The sequence below is a fragment of the Polyodon spathula genome, chromosome 3, assembly GCF_017654505.1.
Source record: "Polyodon spathula isolate WHYD16114869_AA chromosome 3, ASM1765450v1, whole genome shotgun sequence".
NCBI classification, from domain to species: Eukaryota; Metazoa; Chordata; class Actinopteri; order Acipenseriformes; family Polyodontidae; genus Polyodon; species Polyodon spathula.
Window position 1 is genome coordinate 79,051,492 of NC_054536.1, and position 23,973 is coordinate 79,075,464.

The following is a 23,973-nucleotide window of genomic DNA, read 5'->3' on the forward strand; positions in this document are numbered from 1 at the left end:
ATTAGAGGGATTCACCGAACAATTAATTATAAACAAATTTTGTATTGGATTAGTGAGTTTAATAAATATATATAATAAATATAAAAGCTTATAGATATATAATGAATCATTACATACATGGTATCCATGCAAAATAACTAACTACAAACAAATGACATTTCAAAAATGAACATTAAGAGTTGTTTATAGGAAGCTGTGTGAACATATCTCCTCAAATGAGGGTAAATGACTAGTGGATTTTTTTTTATTTTATCTTTTTTTTTTAAACCATGCCGTCCGATTTTTACCCACATGCCAGATAATCATAAATCAGCATTTTATATATAAGTGTTCTAAATAAATGTATATTTTGCATAACAAAATCTTACATTTAAAATAAAGTTTACAAATTATACACAACATAGATATTCCCAGAATTTTTTATTTCCATTTGGCTGCTGCTCGCTGGTGGGAGAGCAGCCTCCCTGTATGCTAGTAGTTTCCATAACAGCAAATAATGCTTCCTTTAATTTTTGTTGATCTTGTTAACATGCATTTTGATTAACGAGTTCCCCTTAGCTAGTCGTTAAGACAGGAAATTATGTAGGTGACCTGCGACAATTAAGCTTTTTAACGAGAAATGCGTTCATTAACAACCTCATCGACTCTATTTCAAAGCATTAACAGATTGATTTAATTAAAACATTTCGTTTGAAAATCACTTGCTAGTAAAGCTCTTGTTACTATACCATGAGTTTGATACAATAACACTGTTTTCTGAAAATCCTGCCCAAAGTGTGTGATAACAAAAAGGCTGGCACTGGTACTTTAATGAAGCCATTATGTATAACTTATGTATCAGACATTTCTTGTACTCCTGAAGTTTAAGCCCATGGCTTGTTGTTGGATAGCCCTGAGTCAATAACAGCTTGGTTTTGGAGATAATAATCACTCCCCACCCACCAAAAAAAATAAAATAATAATCATTTTAAAATGCATTGAGGTCAATGGGAAAGTCCCCCTAAAGAAAGTCACCGTAAACAACATAACTGTTAGCTCTTAGATTTCCTTTTGTCTTTCATAATAGGTCTATAACAGAACAATACTTTTTTTTCAAGATAAAAAATGCTAACAGTGCACACGTCTTAATATGTATGAGTCATTTAACTAGTATGAATAAAAAATATATATTTTCCCAGTCATTTTAGGTAAGAACTATAAAAAGCAACGTCAACAATCAAATGCTGTGGGTTTTAGAAAGGCACCTTTGCAGTCATTTTTCCAAACAAAATGTTAGAGAAAATTATGCACGCCTCTCAGAAACATCTGCAGCTGTATAATATACTAGTACAAATGGCGCTTTTATTACAAGTTATACTTTTTTGACATCTATTTTGTGGATCAAAGTGGACAAACTTCAATGAACTTTAAAAAGTTTAACCAATTTAAATTGCCTTACATCCAATCTTCAGTGAACCTATATTTATGTTTTTTTTTTTCTTGATATTTTACTGTACAGTAAATAGAGTGTTAAAAGCAATCATTGCTGGCTTTGTAATATGTAAAGACAATGATTCCGCTTCCATTCAGTCTCTACCACAGCAGGTCTGTATCAGATTCCCGCCTCTATTTATGGTTCCTATGCTATAAGGTGGTGGTTGTGGTGTGGTGAGGGTTGTATGCTGCTAAAAAGGGGGTTCTGGTTGAAAGTTAAGACCCCTGAATTATATATGCAGTGGAATTATTGTGGCTCATGGATTACTAATAACCCAGAGGACATTATGATTCCCAGTGAGCAACACGGTCAATTTACATACATTTCTCTAAAAATGACCTTTCTTGTCAAATCTGTTCACATAGCTACAACGAATCATCATTTGGAAGGAGTTTACAGATGCAAATGCTTTTACTAATAGCTGTGAAAGACAATTAAAGACAGAATATGCAAATGATGGAAATAAACAAGGTAAAATCAAGTGGATGTAAAAAATAACGAAATAAGAAATATTTGATCAGAATTCAACGAGATCTTTCCAAGCAATATTTCATTTTAATGTAAGTTGTTCCCTAATCTTTGATGATAATTGCTCCAATACAAAATTTTAACATTTTTAGCATTATCTGAAGTTGTTTCCTAATCTTTGATGATAATTAATTCAGTATTGAATAATACCATTTTTAGCATTATCTGAACACTTACAAATTACTCTGCATTGTGTTAATTACTTTGAATTGCAGGAATACTGTAAATATCACGTTAACAACTTTATTTGACCTCTGATGGCAAATCATACAGAACACTATCAACAGTAATGCTTATGAAAATGATGTCTGTATGTATTGCCAATAGAAATATTTGCTCAACAAAACTATATATGCTAACATATTGCAATAACAAACTAATGTTTTCTATCATATTCCAATAATTTACAATTGTAGAAAAATAAATCAACAATTGAATGGTGGCTTTTAGAGGACTGATGAAAAATATGCAAATGATACAAAAGAATGAACACATGGAATCACAAGTGTTTTTATAGCATTGCAAATTACATTCCTTTTCAAATGTTTTACATTTAATATATTATAATATATATTATTATATATATATATATATTTTTGTGTTTACTTTACACATTAAGTTTCTAATTAGTATTATACATAATTAACGTAATTTCAAAGAAAGTCTTCTCAATAATTTTGTCGTATAATTAAAGTGTAGATATGGGGGATGTGGCCTAGACCCTCCCTATGGGTGGTGACATATAGTTGATGGCCTGTCTTTTTTGCTGCATAATATATAATAATGTATAATAACAATACTGAAGCATTGATAATATTTATTCTCCTTCTTAGCCACCATTAATCTTAAACGACACGAGAACAAAGGTTGTGAGTACTGAATGGAAAAGCTGTTACAAGGTCAGCTCCATAACCCTTAAAAGGTCACATGTTCAGCACTTTAGAATTCCAAATAACAAAACAGAAACTGTTAGCTCAGGTCTTTGTTCAAAAAGTGTTCTTCCATTGGAATGTATAATTATATTGTGCATTTTAAATAATAAAATATCTACTCTGTAATATTACCTTACTGAAATGCATTAGTGTTAGACATTATGGAATGAAAATGAGAGCAAATATTTTGATATATAAAGAATAATTCTGTCAATGTATCTTCCAGAGCTGCTTATTTGTTGCTGAACTTGACAGTCTTTTGTCTGTTGAAGGTAACTAATAACAATCTAATGAGCAGATTTGGCTCATTTGTAACAATACCAAACTGATGTGCCTCTCAATGGAATTTGACAGGACTTCTGCTAATCTATTGATGTCTGTAAAGTTAATTCCTAATGTAATAAATCATTACTCTCTAGAAAATGATTTATAATGTGGAACAACAGACATGTCTATAGGTGACAATAACATCAGTCTCATTAGATATGCTCAGATGATTCTAATTAATTACCAAACACATTACAAAGTATATGATATGCAAATGTATATAAACATAATGGTATATTTACTTAATGGCAGATGATTGTACCAGTGTAAAACAGATCAAATTTGAATCTGCAATTTATCAATTACTGTTATTTTTTTCTCTACACGGATGCGCATTCATGATAAACTGTAGACTACATGCTGAAATATAATTCTGTTTCTTGTTTGCCAAGATGCTAAAATAATATTTGTTTTAATTTATTTTTTCTATCCTGATTCACTTGGATATTATTTATATGATTTCTACTATAGGAAATAAACAACATAATTTAGTACTGTTCTGGTATAAAATGTTGAAAGAACACTGAACCCCTAGCAGCTGTTGCGAATTTAGCATAATGTTAATGTACATGTTTAAAATAGTCGTTTAAAAAACAGCCCAAATAAACTTGTCAATGCTTAAACCAGGAAGTCATGTTTCATGTGACATTTTCATTTACAAACACACTTCTTAGTTGATCAGCTTAATGTTTTCCTTTGAATTAGAAAGCCAGAAATCCTAACATGCATTCAATGTGCTTCCTTTTTCTTTAAAAGGAACTGCAGAAGATGGTTCACTGCCTCCACAGAAGTAAAAGCCTTTTTTCTATTACTTATTTTTGTAAAACACATTAAAATCACACATCTCCTGTAGCAAAAACTATTCAAGCCCCTGGGACTCAAATAATTTTCTAATAAAAAATTGCATGAGACAAATAAATGCACTTTATGTTTGACAAGAAAAGGCCATTTTAACAGGCTAATGCTCTGAGAAAATTCATTTTATCAGCCAGCCATTCATTGTTTAGTGCTGCTACAAGCTCTCCCTTGTTACTAGGCAACCATAAATTCATAGTAGCTTTTAATGGATACTGTTCTACCACTGAGAACATTAAGGTGAAAAGAATAAATACCTTGGGTGAATTTGGAAATGTTCACTATGCATATCATTCTATTTTCTTGTAATACAATACTGTTGATTTTGTTACAGGAAACTGTGTTTAGTTAATTATACATGTATCTACATTGTGTTTTGTAAGCTAAGCAGCACTTACTTGGAACATTTTTAGATGAAATAAATACTTTGTTATCGTGATAATTAAATTTTTTTATATTAATTTTGTTATCATTTATAGTGTACATTATTTTATGATGGCATGGAAAAAACAAATATAATATATATATATATATATATATATATATATATATATATATATATATATATATATATATATATAATATAGGAATGACTTCCTGAACATCAGACATTAGTCTGTAATATCCTGATATAATAAAAAAATTGTAATCAATTATTTACATTCTTTTCAATTTTGCACCTTAAATAGAAGAATATACAGGTCAAAATATATTACCACACAATAATATGTCTCGAGTTGATTCTGAGCTGTAATGCACGAGTGGTAATATATTTTGATGCATATTATAATTTTATATATTGTATGTTTCTTACCTTCTTTTATTTATTTATTTATTTATTTATCAATTCCTTAACTAGGTAAAAACCCATTGTGACCGAGACTTCTTTTACAAGAGTGTCCTGGCAAGATGACCAGAAACAGAATTTCACATCCCTAAAAACAACATCACTCTACAAGACAATCTCATCATACATTCAATCTGGGATCAGAAACATATACACTTAGATCATTCTGGAACCTACTTGTTAAAATAAATGTAATCTTAAATGTAGTCATTATTCTTCGTTTAGCTGGTACATTTGGGTTATTTATCTGATGCTCGATCATATCCTGGATAGTCTTAAACAGACAATTCCATGCTATTGAGACGCTGTAGCTAAATGTTGATTGACCAACCCAGGACCTTGATAAACCCAGGCACTTAATAAATAAGTGCAAGACTAGATCGTAGACTATACTTGGGTATATTGACCTGAAGCAACAAACCAGATAACCTGGCAACAAACCTATTACAGTTTTGAAAAGTACCCAGAGTAATTTCCTTCTACAATTAAGTGACATCCAATTTAAAAAAGCCAGTAACTGGCAGTGATATTAAAGCTGTTTTTGTTTGGCTGAGATGGTTTCTTTTGCTTGTATAAACTGTGACGCGCTGCTGTAGAAAATGCTGCATTCATAATTATGTCTGCACCACGCTGCTAAGAATGCTTCAGAGAGGCTTGGTTCAAAGTCACCCCCCAGGTCTTTTTCAGGTATTTGAAATGCCGTTGTTTCTCCCATTGAACACAAATACGACTTTGTTAGGTTTATGTGATTAAGTGTTTTTCTTCTTGTATTTTCAATTTCTTGCCGTTTTAAAAATGTTTGTTTAAATCATTCTGTTACTGGTGTGAACCCCCGTTTTTTTTTTTTTTTTTTTTTTTTTCCCAATTGTCCATATCTTTGTTTTGAATGTCTGCTTTACAGTGCTTGTTGTAATTGGTGATAAATATGGTGGCTGCTGACATTAAGTGCACAGGCAGGCACTGAACACTGAAGGTGGTGATGAAGGAGTCTAATATGAAAACAATATTAGTCTTGTTCATACTTCGGAACATATCTAATATCTGGGTTTATTTTTGTCCAGTTATGGAGAAATATTGTAGTGTGCACAAGGGAAGGCAGCAGCAGGGCTGGTAGGTGACAATCACACACGAAGACATTAGCCTGATATACACTCCTTGCAAGAGAACCCTTAGTACAGCGGTGTTGGTGCCATGCTCAGTGGAAAGGGTCTCGGGTTCACGTCTGCCCTCTGCCTGTGTGTGGATTGCCTCGTCTTGTGTGAGGCACCTGTCTGTGAGAACTTGTGTGATATATATATATATATATATATATATATATATATATATATATATATATATATATATATATATATATGTGTGTGTGTGTGTGTGTATGTATGAGACTAGAAACAACAAAACTGCTTTTTTAAGCAACATCCACAGCACCAGCCATATTGTGACAGTTACTGTTTTGATTGAGGGATGTCATTGTCAGGAACTATACAATCAGAACCTTCGTAGCTCTTGAATGGTTTTAATGTTCTCAAACTATTGAACAGTTTACTGCAGCCATAATGGGTTACAATGAATCACATGTGGCAACAAGAGAATTGGCAAAATAATGTATTTTGATACTCCACAGAGAAAGATCCATATGGTTTAAGAAATGGGAGACATTAGCCCCAAGAGAATGTATTTATGTATGTATTTATTTATTTGAATCTCTCTGGCCAAATTTAATTTAACATATATGAAGTTTTCAGGCCGTTGAAATACATCTCTAAAGCCAATATGTGAGGAACAAAGAACTATTCTATCTCATTTATCAATGTAGGAACATTAGAGCATGCAACAAGCAATGTGGCAGAAGGTCAAAGCCAATGACATTTCTGCAAATCGAAAGGATTGAAAAAATGGTAAATGCAAATCAGAAAAAAAATGTTAGCAATGAGAAAATACTTCATGGTTTTCTAAATGCCTATTTTAATGGCAATATTTTTCAAACCACAGAACCGAATATCATTTTTCCACCAATAAAGTTAGTTACGTTTAGAAATTACACTTTGGGTAAACCACAAGATTAGTCAAAATGGCACTAGACAGCACATGACGTGGCTGCTTCCAGAAAACCAAACTGCACCGATAAGTTTCATTTTTTCAGAATAAGAAATTCAGTTAGCATCAGTAATTATCAGATTAAGCAAAACACTACCCAGTAAATAGTAATTTGTGGTATAACATGAAAAGTAGTGCATTATCATAATCCAAGAGAAAGATGTAATTCTGTAAAGCATGTACTAGAATTTTGGCACTTTTTTTTTTAAAATCTTGATCTCATATGCGATTTATGCAATATAAAACAATGCTATTCACTGTGCATTGGTGTGACTTCATAGTTAATGGTCTGCTATCTTCAATATGTGTAATAGCTGTAAGTGTATGCATAATATAATCCTTATTATTATTGTTGTGTACACATTGTTCATAAGTTTTTAAATGTTAGCCTGCATAGTTCAGGGGGTGTGCAGCAGGGGGACTTCCAATTTCCTGTCAATTAGTACATATTCTCTATTTAAGCCCTGGTCACTTGTACCTTCGCTGTCTAGCGTTTCGTTTTTGTAGCAAACGCTCAGATGCCATCTTTTTGTGCTTCACCGCTAATCTACACTTCGTTGCCTTTCACTGGAGGTCAATTCTCTACGCAGCGCTCCCAAGATATTACCAAATATTTTCCTACCTATTCCGGTGCTGCTTCTCATCATTCAGCTTCTCCATTCGGCTGCAGGAGCTCCAGCATTAGTCTTTCCAGCCTCCAGCCCAGCAATAGCACGGTCCAAACCGCAGCTTCATTTCTCAACTCGTCCGCGTCTTTATTAGACAGACTGGCCCTCCACTAAAACGTCTAAAGCTTCTTCAACAAGACATCGACATTCCCGTCGTCAGCATTTGCCTTGCCATAATTCCTCTTTTTGATCCACCACAAAGATCTGTCAGCTGAACATTCCTTTACTCTTCGTTTGCAATCAAGTGCCCCTCCTCCGCTCCCAGAGCCTGGTCACAACATGCTCCAACAACACTGCTGTTCTGCAACTTTTCCACCGGCGCCTCTCAGTCTGTGGCTACCATGTCAACGCCCTCATTGCGTGACTGCGGGGAGTGGTAAGTCGCCCTGGTGACCAGGCAGCTTCACCCGGCACTGCAAGCTCTGTGCCTCAGTACTGCAATCTTCTGGCTTGCTGATGCTGTGCTTTCACAATCTGCGAGGGCTCATTCAACTCACCAAATTGTGACATCTAATATTGTATATAAATACGTTAACACATTACTAACTGTCCTAAAACGAAGATATTCAAATCTAAAAGAATACGCAATTGTTGTTCTACACCGACAAAGATTTTAATCACAATAACCAAATATATTGCCCGGCTTCACTCAAGCCAATGGTTAATTCTAATCATAACTGCTAGATGGCAGTATAACACCACTAATTTTATACAGTCTCTAAGCTGGTTTGCTGTCACTGTGAAGCTTGCACGCTCCAGCTTTTCTATACATTCCTGCAGTTTGTTGTCACTCCGAGATTCGCAGGAGTCCCCCTCCTCCTCAACGTTTTGTAGCAACTGAAGTTCTCCAATTTCAACTCTTCCCCTCTTCCCCTCTTCCCCTCTTCAAGGACCTGGTCATGAAGCAACCTTACTCAGCCTTTTTGAGATAGTAATGTCCTGCTTCCCTGCATCACACATCCATTCCTGTGACTTATTCCTGTTCCCAGATTCATGTTTCCTCATCTGGCGCTGCTCCTCTAATCCGACCAGCTTCATCAAAGTCATCATTTCATCAACGAGAGCCACTACTCAGTCATGGAATCATGTCCTACGATTTACCAATGCTCCAGTCAATGTTCTTGTGGCAGAGCAAAGCTCTGCCCTTTTTAAATTGGCAGGGATGGGGTTAACTTCCCCTACCTGCCTGGGTTTATTATGTTCAGGTGGCTGGGGTTGATTAGTTGATTAGGTTAATTAACGATCAATCAGCACCCAGCCACCTGACATAAAAGGAGGCCTCTGCTTCTCATTTGGGGAGAGGGAGCTGAGGAAGCAGGTTGTTTTTTTTGGTTGTTTGGAAAGTTTGAATCCAGTGAAGGCATTGCCCAGCCTGGAAATTGTAATTTTTGTAAGTTTTGCTTTTTGTCTTCCTTTGTGTTTAAATTGCTTTGTTTTGGCCCTTGTGCCCTTTCATTTTTGTGTTTATTTATAATAAAATTGTTATTTTTTTGAAAAAAAAAAAAAAAAAAAACCTGCTTCCTCAGCTCCCTCTCCCAAATGAGAAGCAGAGGCCTCCTTTTATGTCAGGTGGCTGGGCGCTGATTGATCATTAATTAACCTAATCAACTAATCAACCCCAGCCACCTGAACATAATAAACCCAGGCAGGTAGGGGAAGTTAACCCCATCCCTGCCAATTTAAAAAGGGCAGAGCTTTGCTCTGCCACAGTCCTCCTATCCCCAATAGACAATAAACTGCTCCCGACCAATCAATAGGTTTTGCAGACACCTCGGAGCAACACATTCTTCATCCTCTCTGGTTCTGCAGCGGTCTCAGATCTCTGCAATCTTCATCTCTGCCCAAAAGCAGCCCCATCTCTGGCTCCATCTAAATCTGCCTTAACACTGAAAAACCAATATCTACTGCATACAGCAGATCCCTACTCTCTGCAGCAGACCACCGCACTCTACCGATGGTAGTCCTCTGTTCTCTATTGCAGATCTCTGCTCTCACAGCTGGGCCTCTGCACACTACTGACAGCACTCCATTGCTTTCTTCCTCAGACCTCTGCTCTGTTCAGCAGATCCCGCCCTCTACTGTTAATTGCTCCTCACTACAGCAGATCTCCACTCCCTCTTCAGATCAGCTTACTACTGCAGCTGCAAAAGTCGCTCTAGTTTACTGTTTAAATCTGCAAATGCACTTCTCCAGAGCTTACAATGCTCCAGCCTTCCTCCAATATGCACATCATGGCAGTATTCCCACAATCAAGGCTAACGCTAATCCCCATCTAATCAAAATATGTGGCACTTCCTCAGCAATCCTATTCATATCTCCGCTCATCCTCTCAAATGTTAGAAGTAGGCCTCCCTCCTCGACTCCACCCTTGCCTCCAAGCAGACCTCCCTCCTCCCCACCCTCGCCTCCGAGAAGGCCTCCCCCCTCTCCTCCAGAGCAGGCTTACTCCTCGACTCCACCCTCGCCTCCGAGCAGGCCTCCCTCCTCAACTCCAACCCCCCCCCCCCCCCCCTTCCCCCCAGCTTGATCACGAATGTGGGGGAGCTGGTCAATCTCCGCAGTGGATTCCTACATTCATTCATCCTTCCCTGATATAGTTGCTGCTCCTTCTAAAAATAATAGCATGCCCGGAGTGGGGGCTACCTGTCTGCCGGGGCCACTAGAGGTTTTCCCCTAATCAGCCTCAAAGGGGTTTTTCCTCTCCACTGAGCAGCAGGTATACACATTGTCATATCCCACTAAATTACTAACCATCCTCCTGTTTGTCCCGTTTGTCCTTCTAGTCTTTTGTTTGTTATGCGCTGGCATGTGCTGTCTTTTGTTTGTCTCACGGTGTGGGAGATTTGGTGAGGAGCCGGGGGTCCATCCTTTTGGGGGGCAAGTGATCTCACTTCTGACCTCAGGGCAGGCTTCAGCCTCCCTTGACCTTCAGGGGGGTTCTCACCATGTGAGTCAGAGTGGACCCTCAGCCACACTCTGTTCTTTCGCAGCTCCCGCGCATATCTTACCTCACTCGAGGCTCTCTTCTATACTCTGTCTCAGTTCGGGACGTGACTACTCATGCTCGAGTCCCATACTAACCTCTATGCCTTGTTCTTATCTCAGGTCCCAGGCAGCGCGAAGTCTCGGCCAATTGGGGGTCTAACGAGCACCCCTTTACAGAAGTCTCAGACGCTGGGTACCTCTCCCTCTCTATCTCCTTTCGTGTCCCGGTCTTCCGGGACCGTCTTCCTCTGAGGGGCAGCTCCCCAAGTCATAACCCTCATATGTGTTTTTGGTTCTTTCGGCCCTGGGTCGTGTCGGCATCGCCGCCCTCAGTCAGTGACCATCCTTCTATCTGGTTTCAGTTGCTGGGTCCTTCACCCCTGGGCTCGTGTCCGCATCGCCGGCCTCAGTCAGTGACCACTTTCTGTATCCTGTCTTCGGTTGCTGGGTCCTTCGCCCCTGGGCTCATGTCGGCATCGCCGCCCTCAGTCAGTGACCATCCTTCTATCCGATTTTGGTTGCTGGGTCCTTCGCCCCTGGGTTGTGTCAGCATTGCCTCCCTCAGTCAGTGACCACCTTCTATCCTAGCTTCCATGTCCAGCTTCGCTGGTCTGCTACTAGAGTGGGCCTCGCCTGCTCTTCTATCCTAGGTCCGGTCCTTTATAGCCGGCACACTGTCCTACTTACCGCTCCCTTTTGCTTCTTCTGCCCTATCCCTACCCCCCAGCTCACGCCCCGTGAACTGGTAGTTAATACTAACAAACAATCTCTACATTTAATAAGTCACATCATTTTCCTATTGAAAGATAAAAATACCTTCTCATGTGTTTTGATAAAAGCATACACATCTAAAGCTTCTAAAAAGTATCAAATGCGACATCTGCCAGAACAGCACTTCTTCAGTTACTAGACAACCGTACAGAAGAAAAATCCCCCCAATCTACTGGAAGCAAATCCATGGTATATTTACATTAACATGTTAATGGAGATGAATAATTTTGTTAAAAAATCCAGGCCCCAACAATCTTGTAAAACACACACACACACACACACACACACACACACACACACACACACACAGTTATAAGAAACCCAGCTGCTACAGGCAGTGTTTGTATTAATATTAAAAAAAGATGACAACACCGGACAAGTTTGGTGGAGAATGTGGAAAGAGTATACATTTAGAACTTGTAAGTTCTGCTTATTGTTTCATTTATCCGTGTACAGTATAAGTACTACACATTTCTCATTCACGATATGCTATCACTAAGCCAACATAAAATTAAATACTTCTGATTGTGTGTAGTTTCCAACGTAGAGTCCAAGTTTTCACTTTTAAGAAACAGCTGACAGCAAGTAAACGCGTTGAAAAACAAATGTTGAGTACAATGAAAAGTATTTATGGTTTACGAATGTTATTAAGAACATTTTAAACAGATGAATGTGTTGTCTTGGAAACTGCATTGTTGGAATGTCCCTACAGAGTTTGAAGACTCAATTGAGTATGGATAATACTGTCTGAATTACTGCACTGGAGATGAAACGGTGACCCATACGCATGGTATTTACATTGCATTCGTTTAACATGGGATAACTAATGTCAACGTGATTAACAAGTAAATAATACTGTGGTTTTTAACAAACCTTTCCCTTTACTTCTTTATCCTGTATTCTATATGCTTTTCAAACAATGTAGAAACAGATTTGCTGAAGTTTGCATTCTTGCAAAATATGTAATTTGATCTTGCTGAGCCCCTTGAAATGTATTTGCCTGCAGACATTAAAATATACATCAAAAGGCTATGTTTTGAAAGTGGGATAAGTTTATTTTTTATTCTTTTTTTGACAACCCTTAAAGAGTAAGTAGAGTTACACATCCCAACGTGTTGCTACACCAGTCTAAATAACGTGCCTGTATTGTTCCCTTTCATTGTTAACATCCTAACAACTTTTGGAACAAATATCAAAGATTAGGGAACAACTTAAAATTAGATATTGCTTGGAAAGATGATCTCATTGAATTCTGATAAAATATTTGTTTCATTATTTTATATATTCACCCACTTCACTTTACCATGCTTATTTCCATCACTTGCATATTCTATCTTTAATTGTCTTTTACAGCTGTCAGTAAAGGGATTTTTGAACTGCAAACATTCCAAATGATGATGTTTGTATTGGTTATATCCACATATTGTGCATGCTCTGAAGATGGATGGATGATCCACAATATAATCAATTACAGGAAGTATTAATGAATGTTAGCCTTATCAATCAAATAGATAAATTGGTACGTCAACGATTTTTGGTTGTATCTTAAGCTTTGTACCAGCATTTAAGTACATGCGTAATGTCCACTGGATTTACACTGATGTTATTAAAATCTGTATCTATGAAAAGTAGTTGGGCAGATGCAGACAGAAAGCTGGACAGATAAAAGACAGATTCTCCTCTGTCCTACATTTAATGCAAGCTTAGCTTTCTCTCTAATGATGACAAAGAGAAATAATTATACACTGTATTCACAGCAGCTGTCAATGTGTTTTAGAAAGCATTTCTTTTTACTGCCTTTTTATACTCATTAACAGAGCTATGACATCTGTTGAACAGCTCATTTCTGGAGGATTTTAATGCCATAAAATATAATTAGCACACATAAATTGTACTGGACTTTGGTTTACCAAGAATTTATACAACTTGGCTCATCAGCCTTCAATTGAATTGATTCGAAACTTTAAACCAGGTAAGTGTACTGCGTATTCTGTATTTGTGGGTCTTGTTTATAAAATGAGCACAATTACATTTTTTCTTCTTCTGCTCATCAGTTTAGTTTTATCACCAACGTATTGGAATTTCATAAAATCAAGTATGACCTTGGCAGTCAAGATTCTCTAGAAAACAGCTGAATATCAGAAACATAAAAACAGAGGTCTTGTTGGCCCATTCCAGTTTATATGTAACACGCAAGCACATTCTGTGTTACAGGACTCACCACAGACAAAGGGTGTGAGCGCAGAGCTCCATCTTGGCTCAGCATGTTGGACACAGTGATGGCAGGGAGGCCCATGTTCTGAGGGTGGAATGGAAGCAGTCCATTTTGAGACACCGGAGGGCACAGAGAGTGGTATCCCCTGGACTCCGTCTCTGGCATGTGAATAAGTGCATGCTCAGGAAGTGTAGGAGGCGTGATTGGAGGAATATTGAAGTCTTCATCCCCAAGACTGGGAACAGGGTAAGACTGATTAGAAAGAAAAAAAAGAAAGAAGAAATTCAGTATTTGAATACACTTAGAATGCATGGTCACACTTCATTTACAAATTAAGTAATAATATGTTATTAATTACAAGGATTGTGTTATAACATTGTATTGTATCATGTATACAGCTTGAATAAGTTGTTTATTGACAGCAATAACATATTAATGCAGATGTTGTTCATGTGTTAGTCAGTCTATGAAAATCTTTGTTATACCTTGTACACGTTTTTGTATTAATTTATTTTGAAATATTTGTTGTTTTAACATTTATTAATAAGGTCCTATAGCTAACTGAATTTAGATGCTTGCATGGTATCATAGCACAGGGAAATAACTCATGCTAAAAAGCAGTTGAATAGTATATGTATTACAGGTACTGGGTCAATGAGAGCCAGCCCAGAAGTCCCTGGTGTTTAGGTCCCACTCAACCACCCATACTTCCCATCAACTACGTGTTTCACACTGGTGTAATACTGCCTACCAGCCAGACCCCACTGCTATTAAGGAGACTTGGTTGAATAGCCAATATGTTGTTAATGGCAATAATTATTTTTTAGCACTGCTTTTACTAACAGTTACTTGTCCCATTGTGTGTTTGGTATTTCCTTCCTTGCTTGCTAATGGAACTCAAAGATGTGTGCCAAAAATGTTCTAATCTAGCCCATGCAACAGTTATTTAAAAATGAAACACTATTTTCTTCACAATAAAAACAAACCAGCCTATGACACAGACAGTTAAGGCAATTAACGAAATGATTACATCCAAAATTTGAGTCCAGCTGTTTCCATAGAAGATCACAATAATGTGTTTAATGAATTCTAGATTTATTCCTATAATGATAGTTTACTCATCTCATTATTGATTTGCATTTAGGATTTTTTTTCCTGCAGAGATACTGAGAAAACATGTTTTTTCCTTCTATCCAGCTCTTATCATCCCACAACCAAAACATGTCAAATTCAGCTCATTTGCCTTGTGCTAAACTGATGTGAGATTGTATCTAATTTTACATATGCAAACTTTAAACCTCTAACCTGCAATCTCCTCACACAAATGCATGACTGCTAGTGCTGCTCTAGCATTTTAGATTGATATTGTTTAGAGGAGTAATGGCTTTCTAAAAGATAATACTTTTCTGAGATTAGACAGTGGCATTGATTTTTGCTATCATCAAAAGCCTTCAGACCAAGAAGATCTGTTCAAGCAAACAGTGTGCCATACTTCACAGCAGCTGCTACAAACCAGCAAAAGGTTTCTAAGGTTAATAATTAAAAACTGTTTTCCCTAACGTATGTACATCAATACCCATCAGTGTTGGGATGTATTTTAGCATTCAAATACATTGTTAAAAAAGGCACCTGGTTGTTGCACTGGCATATAAAATGTCAGTTTTATATATAAAATAAGCCACCAAAAAGACAAAGAAGTGTATTTTGAAGTTCCTTAAGTAACTTACAATGTTGATTCCGGATTACAGACAAAATGTTTCAGAAACAATTCCTCACAATCTTTAATAAAATGTTATGTAAAAAAAAATGCCTTTAAAAATATAATTAAACCATAACATCTATGTGCAAACTCACTGAAAGACATTATTTAACAACAGTGTATTAAAAATGAACAAGTTACTACTCAAACAGACTCTCTGAATGAACTTTTCATCATTCTGAATGTCACCAAATGGATCCTAGACTTCCTCCAAATCTATGCCTGGGTGAACCGGTTTTCATTTTGCCAATGATTCTTGGTGTGATCATTTCATTGCTTGTGGATGTGTAATGGATTGCCCACAGGAGGGAACATGCTGAGTGCATAAGCAAAACCACTACTTAATGGGATAGCCATATTTAAAACACCCATAAATTACATTGCACATGTGCAATGCAACAACATTAGGGCAAGAACCCTGAGAACAGAAAAAACAGTAAATGTATTGGCTGTTGCCTGTGTAACTAGATTTCCTTAAATGCAGCAATGTTTTTGTTTGTAAGAGTGCCTTGAAAGGACAGCAAAAACATGTGCAAAAATAAAATAAAGGTAGTGTATTATGCATGCATGGAAATCTTTTTGTAACCTTTTTCAAATATTCTAGCCAATTCTAGCAAAGCCAGTCTTCTGTTCAAGTCATTATTCTTTCAAAAAAAAGGCATTCTATCATATTTTGGACAATGCTACATCAGAGACATTTTCTGAAAAATACATAATTTATCTTGCCACTCATATCAAAATCTCATTAAGATGGAACTGAACAGCATTTACTTACACTTTTATAGTTTTTCAAATGATCTCAGAAATGTTTTTTTTGTTTTGTTTTGTTTTTGATCGTGACCTTTTTTTATGCAACCGTTGCTTGTGGTTACATTTCAAAAGAACTGCTAAAATTCCTGCTGAGCTACATACAGCATGTCTGAATATTAGGTTCTCAGTAATTATACAGAATATTAATCTGAACCCTGTTACATTACATGATGCTTAATAGCTTGTAAGTGGATCATCAACAGAGATCCTAGGACCTGGAAATTGTTATGACACACTACACTTACTATGGCTATTGTATCATCTGTGGCAAAGATTAATCATTTTATATTAGAAACAGTTTCAAATTTAGAAACTAGGTAACTGAATTTATTTTAGCCACAGGTGTGTATGTAAATCTGTATGCCCCTGTGACAGGGTCTTCCTCGAGTCACGCGTGTGGGTCGCCGCTGTTCAAGCATACAGAGAGACAGAGGTTGGTGTTGAAACGCCGGCACAGGCGCGCAGGGCGTCTTTGGCCGTCTCTGTGACACATGGTGTCCTGCGTGGGATAACAGCGCCTCCAAGCGTCAGACCAGGAGAGGTGTTTTGTCAAAAAAAAAACCACAGCAACAACAAAAAAAATAAAATAAAATAAAACATGGAAGGTTGGGACTGGAGAGATGGCTGCCAGGACCTGGAGGAGTTCCTCGGTGGTCTGGAGGACCAGAGCTGGTGCCTTGCCTGTGGGGAGTTTGGGCACCCGGTGGTGCGCTGCCCCTACCAGGAAGGAGAGGAGGAACTGCCGCAGGAGAGGAAGGTGAGGAGGTGGCAGAGAAGGGGAAAGGGGAAGAGGAAGGCAGAGGTCCCACCGCTGTCTCCACAGCCGCACCAGTCCCCTGCAAGTGAGGGAGAGCCGCACCAGTCCCCTGTATCAAGGGGAGACTACACACCGCTCCCACCTCCACCACCAGGAGACTACACGCCGCTCCTACCTCCATGGGCAGGAGCAGAGCAGCAGGAGCTGCCTCTGCCTCCGCCACCTCCACCGGCAGGCGCAGAGCAGCAGGAGCTGCCTCTGCCTCCGCCACCTCCACCGGCAGGGGGAGAGCAGCAGGAGCTGCCTCTGCCTCCGCCACCTCCACCGGCAGGGGGAGAGCAGCAGGAGCTGCCTCTGCCTCCGCCACCTCCACCGGCAGGGGCAGAGCAGCAGGAGCTGCCTCTGCCTCCGCCACCTCCACCGGCAGGGGGAGAGCAGCAGGAGCTGCCTCTGCCTCCGCCACCTCCACCGGCAGGAGCAGAGCAGCAGGAGCTGCCTCTGCCTCCGCCACCTCCACCGGCAGGAGCAGAGCAGCAGGAGCTGCCTCTGCCTCCGCCACCTCCACCGGCAGGCGCAGAGCAGCAGGAGCTGCCTCTGCCTCCGCCACCTCCACCGGCAGGAGCAGAGCAGCAGGAGCTGCCTCTGCCTCCTCCACCGGCAGGAGCAGAGCAGCAGGAGCTGCCTCTGCCTCCGCCACCTCCACCGGCAGGAGCAGAGCAGCAGGAGCTGCCTCTGCCTCCGCCACCAGCAGAGGGTGAATGCCTGCTGGATCCCCGTCCCCCAGCAGAGGGTGAATGCCTGCTGGGTCCCTGTCCACCAGCAGAGGGTGAATGCCTGCTGGGTCCCTGTCCACCAGCAGAGGGTGAATGCCTGCTGGTATCACTTCCCCCACCAGCAGAGGGTGAATGCCTGCTGGTATCACTTCCCCCACCAGCAGAGGGTGAATGCCTGCTGGTATCACTTCCCCCACCATCACGAGGAGAGGAGCTGGAGCTTCCTCTGCCTCCACCTCCATCAGGGGGAGAGGAGCAGGAGCTGCCTCTCCCTGCACCAGAAGGGCCAGGACTAGATGCTGGCGGTCCTCAGCAGCCCTTGCATAGGCTGCTGAGGGAAGCACGGGGAAGAACCTCCCGGCTGCAGTGGCCGAAAAGAGGGCCAACACCCGCACCCCAGCTTGTCCTGACTGCCAGCCTCGCTTCGCCCAAGGATGCCAGCCTCGCTTCGCCCAAGGATGCCAGCCTCGCTTCGCCCAAGGATGCCAGCCTCGCTTCGCCCAAGGATGCCAGCCTCGCTTCGCCCAAGGATGCCAGCCTCGCTTCGCCCAAGGATGCCAGCCTCGCTTCGCCCAAGGATGCCTCTGCATCGCCTGGGGTTGCCCGCCGCTCTGCATCGCCTGGGGTTGCCCGCCGCTCTGCATCGCCTGGGGTTGCCCGCCGCTCTGCATCGCCTGGGGTTGCCCGCCGCTCCGCATCACAGCCGGAAGTACTGTGGCCGGAACCCCACGAAGGGGAGCTGCCGGCCACGAAGAAGGGGGAGGAGGTCTGGAGACCGCCAACCCCAGCAGCAGTTTCGCTGCCGGAGAAGGGGGAGGAGGTCTGGAGACCGCCAACCCCAGCAGCAGTTTCGCTGCCGGAGAAGGGGGAGGAGGTCTGGAGACCGCCAACCCCAGCAGCAGTTTCGCTGCCGGAGAAGGGGGAGGAGGTCTGGAGACCGCCAACCCCAGCAGCAGTTTCGCTGCCGGAGAAGGGGGAGGAGGTCTGGAGACCGCCAACCCCAGCAGCAGTTTCGCTGCCGGAGAAGGGGGAGGAGGTCTGGAGACCGCCAACCCCAGCAGCAGTTTCGCCGCCGGAGATCGTGGGGGAGGTCCGGAGACCTGCTCCCTCTGCAGTTTCTTCCCGGCAGGAAGAACGGTGGTTGAAGCCCCACCAAGGGGAGCTGCCGGCGCCGAAGGAGGGGGAAGGTCAGGAGACCACACCCCAAGCAGCCTTTCCGCTGCTAGGACTACCCTGGCAGGAGAATGCTACCCCGCTGACAGCATTACGACCGGTGGGCCCCTGGAAGCCTCTGGTCCTGGCCAAGGACTTTGGGCGGGACTTTTGGGATTTTAAGGGGGGAGGTGGCCATTGAGGCCATGTGTGCTTTGCACAGGAGGGGGTATATGTAACAAAGTGCCCGCCCCTGTGTATATTATCTGTTATGTGTTGCGTGTGGTGTGTTTAAATGTTGGTGTATAGGCATTGGTACACGGGATATAAACGGGTCTGTGTAACACGAGTGTTTAAAAATGTATATGTGTATTTAGGCACGAGGATTGCACAGCACTTCACGTGCAAGTAAAATGTAGTAATATGTGAGCACGGGGAATTGCACTTTATTAATTCACGTGCTGGGATTCAAGTGAATAATTAATTGGTAATTGAATCCCAGCACAATAGTATATATAGATGCACGTTGTCACATACTGGGGGTTGGGTGTTCGGTGAGCGGAGAACGGGATTGGAGACGGAGGAAATTAGTAGTAATATAATAATAATAATAATAATAAGAGAAAGTATCTGCTCGCCGTGTTTGTCAGTGTCTGTCCGTGCACCGTTTTGTTAAGTTTAGTCTGTTTTTGTTTGTCTATTTATTTTGGCGTAGAGTGCCGTGTCCTGTGTTTTTCGTGTTTGTTTAAACCTTTTATTTTGTATTAAACCGGCGCCAACAGGCGTCTTCATCATTTCATTTCATCCGTCCTGTGTTTTGTGTATTTCATTACTTTTCCTGGTTCTGACGCCGCCCACTTCGGCCGTCTCTGTGACAGCCCCATATCATACTATCAGCATAAAGTGACAATAAAGCTGTCATTTTACTTGTATCACATTAAGTAAAGGATGTCAAAGAGTAAACCAAATCATACTCCTGTTAAAGTTGACTATGGTACTGTGTACTGTATTATATGTTTTAACCTGGTATAGATTCAGAGAGATACACACTATGCTGTCTACTAAAACCCACAGATTCAATAAATGAGTTTGATAAGTAAGGATGGGACACCTGCTATAGTGGTATATGACTCATCTGCGCTTATCAGCTAAATTACACAATGTTGTCACCTGTGGTGAAAATGCAGGTGATAAGATTTCAGTTTAAGTTGGAAATGAAACTTGCTACTTCAAGTGTCTTCTCTAAGTACAACACTGAGTAATATTGTTTAACCAGGATATTCTAAGCTCTCTTGTATGTGGTATAACTTGTTTTCTTTTCTTCCCTTTGTTTCTCAACCAATTGTGTATAGCTGCAATGAAATCATTTAATATATAAGCTATGTTTAACACTAATGCAGTTATTTTATTTTTAAACTGACAAATTACTAAAGAATGGAGCTGCGTCTACAAAGTAAAGCAACCTTAACTGTAAAGTATTAATTTAACATAAACATTTGAAGGTTTAGAATATTTATCTTATAATACATAAACATATAAATACATGTTGTGATTCTTCCTGCAGTTTTAGGATAATTGTTCTAGTGTGATCAATTTCTTAGTTTTTCACATTATTTCTATTTTTTTGTTTGTTTATTGCAATGCCCTAACTATTATAATAGTCAATGCGTCACGAAAAGTTTGTTAATCATTATTATGTATGCTTTTGATAGGAAATGCTACGTTGGCTTCCTGTATTTGATGATAACTGTGAACCCCTTGGTAGATGGTTGTAAAATGATAGGAAGATAGGATTTCCCAGCAGAGGCAGTACACAATAAACAAAATACTGAATGCAGGTGTAGAGAAATCTGTATCGAACAGAACGTATTGTCATTATGCACCACCTTTTTCTGACGCTATAAAACATTTAAGCTAGACTAATGTATATAAAAAAAAATCACAAGTAGTCGAGGGAGCCAAGAGATGTTGGAAGAGGTTTAGAATATACTGCGACACACATTTTGCATTGTTTAAATGAACAGAACAATCCCTCCTTTGTACAAACAAATACATTTTTTTTTTATTATTTACGATTTCCGTTTTTAAATTACACCCTTAAGTGGAATTTGAAAACCAAAATGATGCTCGTGAGAATCTCTGAACAAGCTGAATTCTCAGAAGGGGTTCTGGAAGACAAACACACATCAAAATCGACCAGAAAAGCCAAAGCCTAGATCATAATCAAGAGAATAATATTGAACTCTAAAGTACTACTAATCTGGTAACTTGGGCTTCTGAATATACACAAGGTGGAAAACCTGCTTCTTTTTTTTTTTCTTTGCATGTGTGAGGGCAATTACACGTTATGATTAGTCAGTGCTCATGTCAAACATTTGATTCAATGGTCTGATAAAGTATATATATTTTATATATATTTTATATATATTTATATATATATATACTAATTTTATATATATGTAACTGTAGCCTTAAATTTCTTAGTAGCCTATTTCTATACAATGTGTGGTTTGTGGAAGATGTATTTATAAGAAAACCAATTAAAAGGAAATACATGTAAACAATTGTAACCTGTGTGCAAGAATGGAGCACTTTTAAATTTTTGAGGAATGAAGGTGTCAGGCTAAATGCTAGAGTAGTTTAACTTAATTAGGTGGCCTATTTTTTCAGGCAGCCTTTCATTTGCCATTGCAGCTTTGCTTGTATAGAAGGCAAGAAGAGCAATTTTGTCTGCAATGAATACCTCGGGGACTGTACACAGTAGTCATTTGAATGCTACATTGTAGGCTGGTTCCAGTAACTGCCAGACTGTTATAGCTACCAGATAAATCAAAATCTGTCAGCGATGACATGTATTGGGTCAAAGATCATCAGGGTCAAGCAGAATTTACTGGCTCAGGCCCTGTGGGCAGTTTTGAGTCTTGAAAGCATAAACACGTGGTCTTGGCACAATCACTAGTGCCCACACGTTTTTATTAGACCTATTCAAAATAGCTCAAAGAAATGCCAGCAATGTGTCCTGTATGTGCAAATAGAGTGAAGATGATACAATTAAAGCACCAGCATGGTGTAATTCACTCTGCAGGTGCATCCCTGGGTGAAGTACAATTATTATTGGGTCTTCATCTATCTTATCACAGGGTGTGACCCAACCCTCATACAAGAACCACAGAATATGATCATTTTAAACAAACATGCATCTGCTCCTGGTTAAAAACATGGTACAACATATAGAAGAACACAGGAAAGATTTTCAAAGGGTTTAGCATACATTATTTATATGAAACTGCAGGTGTGAAGTCAGTGTTAAGCATGCACTGTATATGTGACTCTAAGGTACTGATTACACATTTGCAAAGATCTAAGTCTTTGATGATGCAACTGCAGTTTCCTACTTTGAAATATTACTTACAGAATATATTTGTGCACCAAATATAAAGCCAATATCTCCCAGCATTTGGTAATCTTTATTTACAGAGATCCTCTACAGGGATGATTACTTGAGGAGATTACCTTAACCGTAGTATTTCCCAAGACGCAAAAGGTTTTCTGCACTATTACACTTTGCCTTGGATCGTCATGTTAACCTTCATGAATGAGAGGTGTTAACCACTGAAAGACCATGATTGTCCTAGACCCTGTTTACGGTGTTATAGCTTGTGTTTGCAGTTTTTAGCCTATCCCCTGTATAGCAAGTCAATTGAAATACAATGCAAGCAAAAGATGCACTTTTCAGCAACCCATGCCTTTTACATTCCCTGTTCTGCCAAAATGGAAAATACTACATCAGTGGAGTATTTGCAAGTTACACTGCAGCGTGTAATATGTTATCATACTAATTCCAATATTTTTCATTAAAACAAACAGTTATTAAATACAGTACAATATGTGGTCTCTGTGTTGCACTTTTAATAAGAAATGTACTTTGCTACCCATTTTCCAATTGTAAACCTCTATTAATAAAATAAAGAAAGCTAAGCTGTTTTACAGCTTTGAATACTTTTGATTTCATATTCACAATTTTCAATAAGACTTTAATTTAAATGTGCCTAGGGTAAACAGATAAGGCTTTATATTTCAAGACGACAGGTCAAGTTACTTTACTTTTTGTCTCAAGCTTGATCATTAGTCCCCAGAGCACCAGCACAGCTGGCATAATTGCTAATGTGCACTACCTTTCCGGGCTCTCGGACACTGGAAGACTGGCAATTGCATCAGGGGAAAGTCACTTATCACTAGTATAATATTAGAAATGATATATATTTTCCTTTAATGTTATGTTTGTTTGTGCTCTAACTTTTTTTTTTCCCTCTCACAAAAATTGCAAAGTGACCGTTGCACCCCCAATAAAAGAAACCCAACAATACAACTTTTTAAAAATAATTTATATTCATTATTGCAAGCTTGTAATTATTTGTGGTGAGGTTAAGTTCAATTGCAGTAGGATCATGTTCCCCAAGCTTTAGAGGTTTTTTTTTTTTTTTTAGTGTAAAATACAATATGTTTGTGTTAAAGTACAGTTTGATATTGTAACCAACTAGAACCACAGTTGAGAACAACCACACAAATATAGAACCTTGTTTTATTCTTTATTGCAGATACCATTCTTTAAAGTGTTGTGATTAGGACATGTGTTATCTAGACACTTTCAGGTTCTTATGTTACCTAGCTGCTTGTGAGCCTTGTAAGTCTATGTACCTTTAATAACCGATTGAATGTGTTTTATGTGTAAAGTTCAAATTCATACACATACAAATCAGGGCTCCAAACACATTTTTAAAATGAAGTATGGAATCTATGTACCACATGCCGTCATTTAACCTTAATAAAGGCAAGTTTCACTGTGGACCACAGGAGATTAAGGGGAAACATATAAATTACATTAAGTACTATTTTCAACCATTTCAGATGACTGTTTTTTTCCACTGTTGCAAAGCCAGCTGTTAATTTGTACAGTATTAAATGGAACATTTATGTTTCAATATCTTCACTAATGCGACAGTTTCTTACATTGAGATGTGTATTA

At 39.4% G+C, this 23,973-nt stretch overlaps 1 protein-coding gene across 2 annotated transcripts in view; it reads right to left on the reverse strand.

Annotated features, from left to right (window-relative positions):
• The window catches only part of LOC121313449 (thymocyte selection-associated high mobility group box protein TOX-like), a 119,880-nt gene that overhangs the window by 22,707 nt on the left and 73,200 nt on the right, over positions 1 to 23,973 (reverse strand). For both annotated transcript variants that reach the window (XM_041245982.1, XM_041245981.1), the window contains one exon: positions 13,703 to 13,948. In XM_041245982.1, the coding sequence (XP_041101916.1) occupies positions 13,703 to 13,948 (246 nt within the window). The remainder of the gene's footprint in view (positions 1 to 13,702; positions 13,949 to 23,973) is intronic.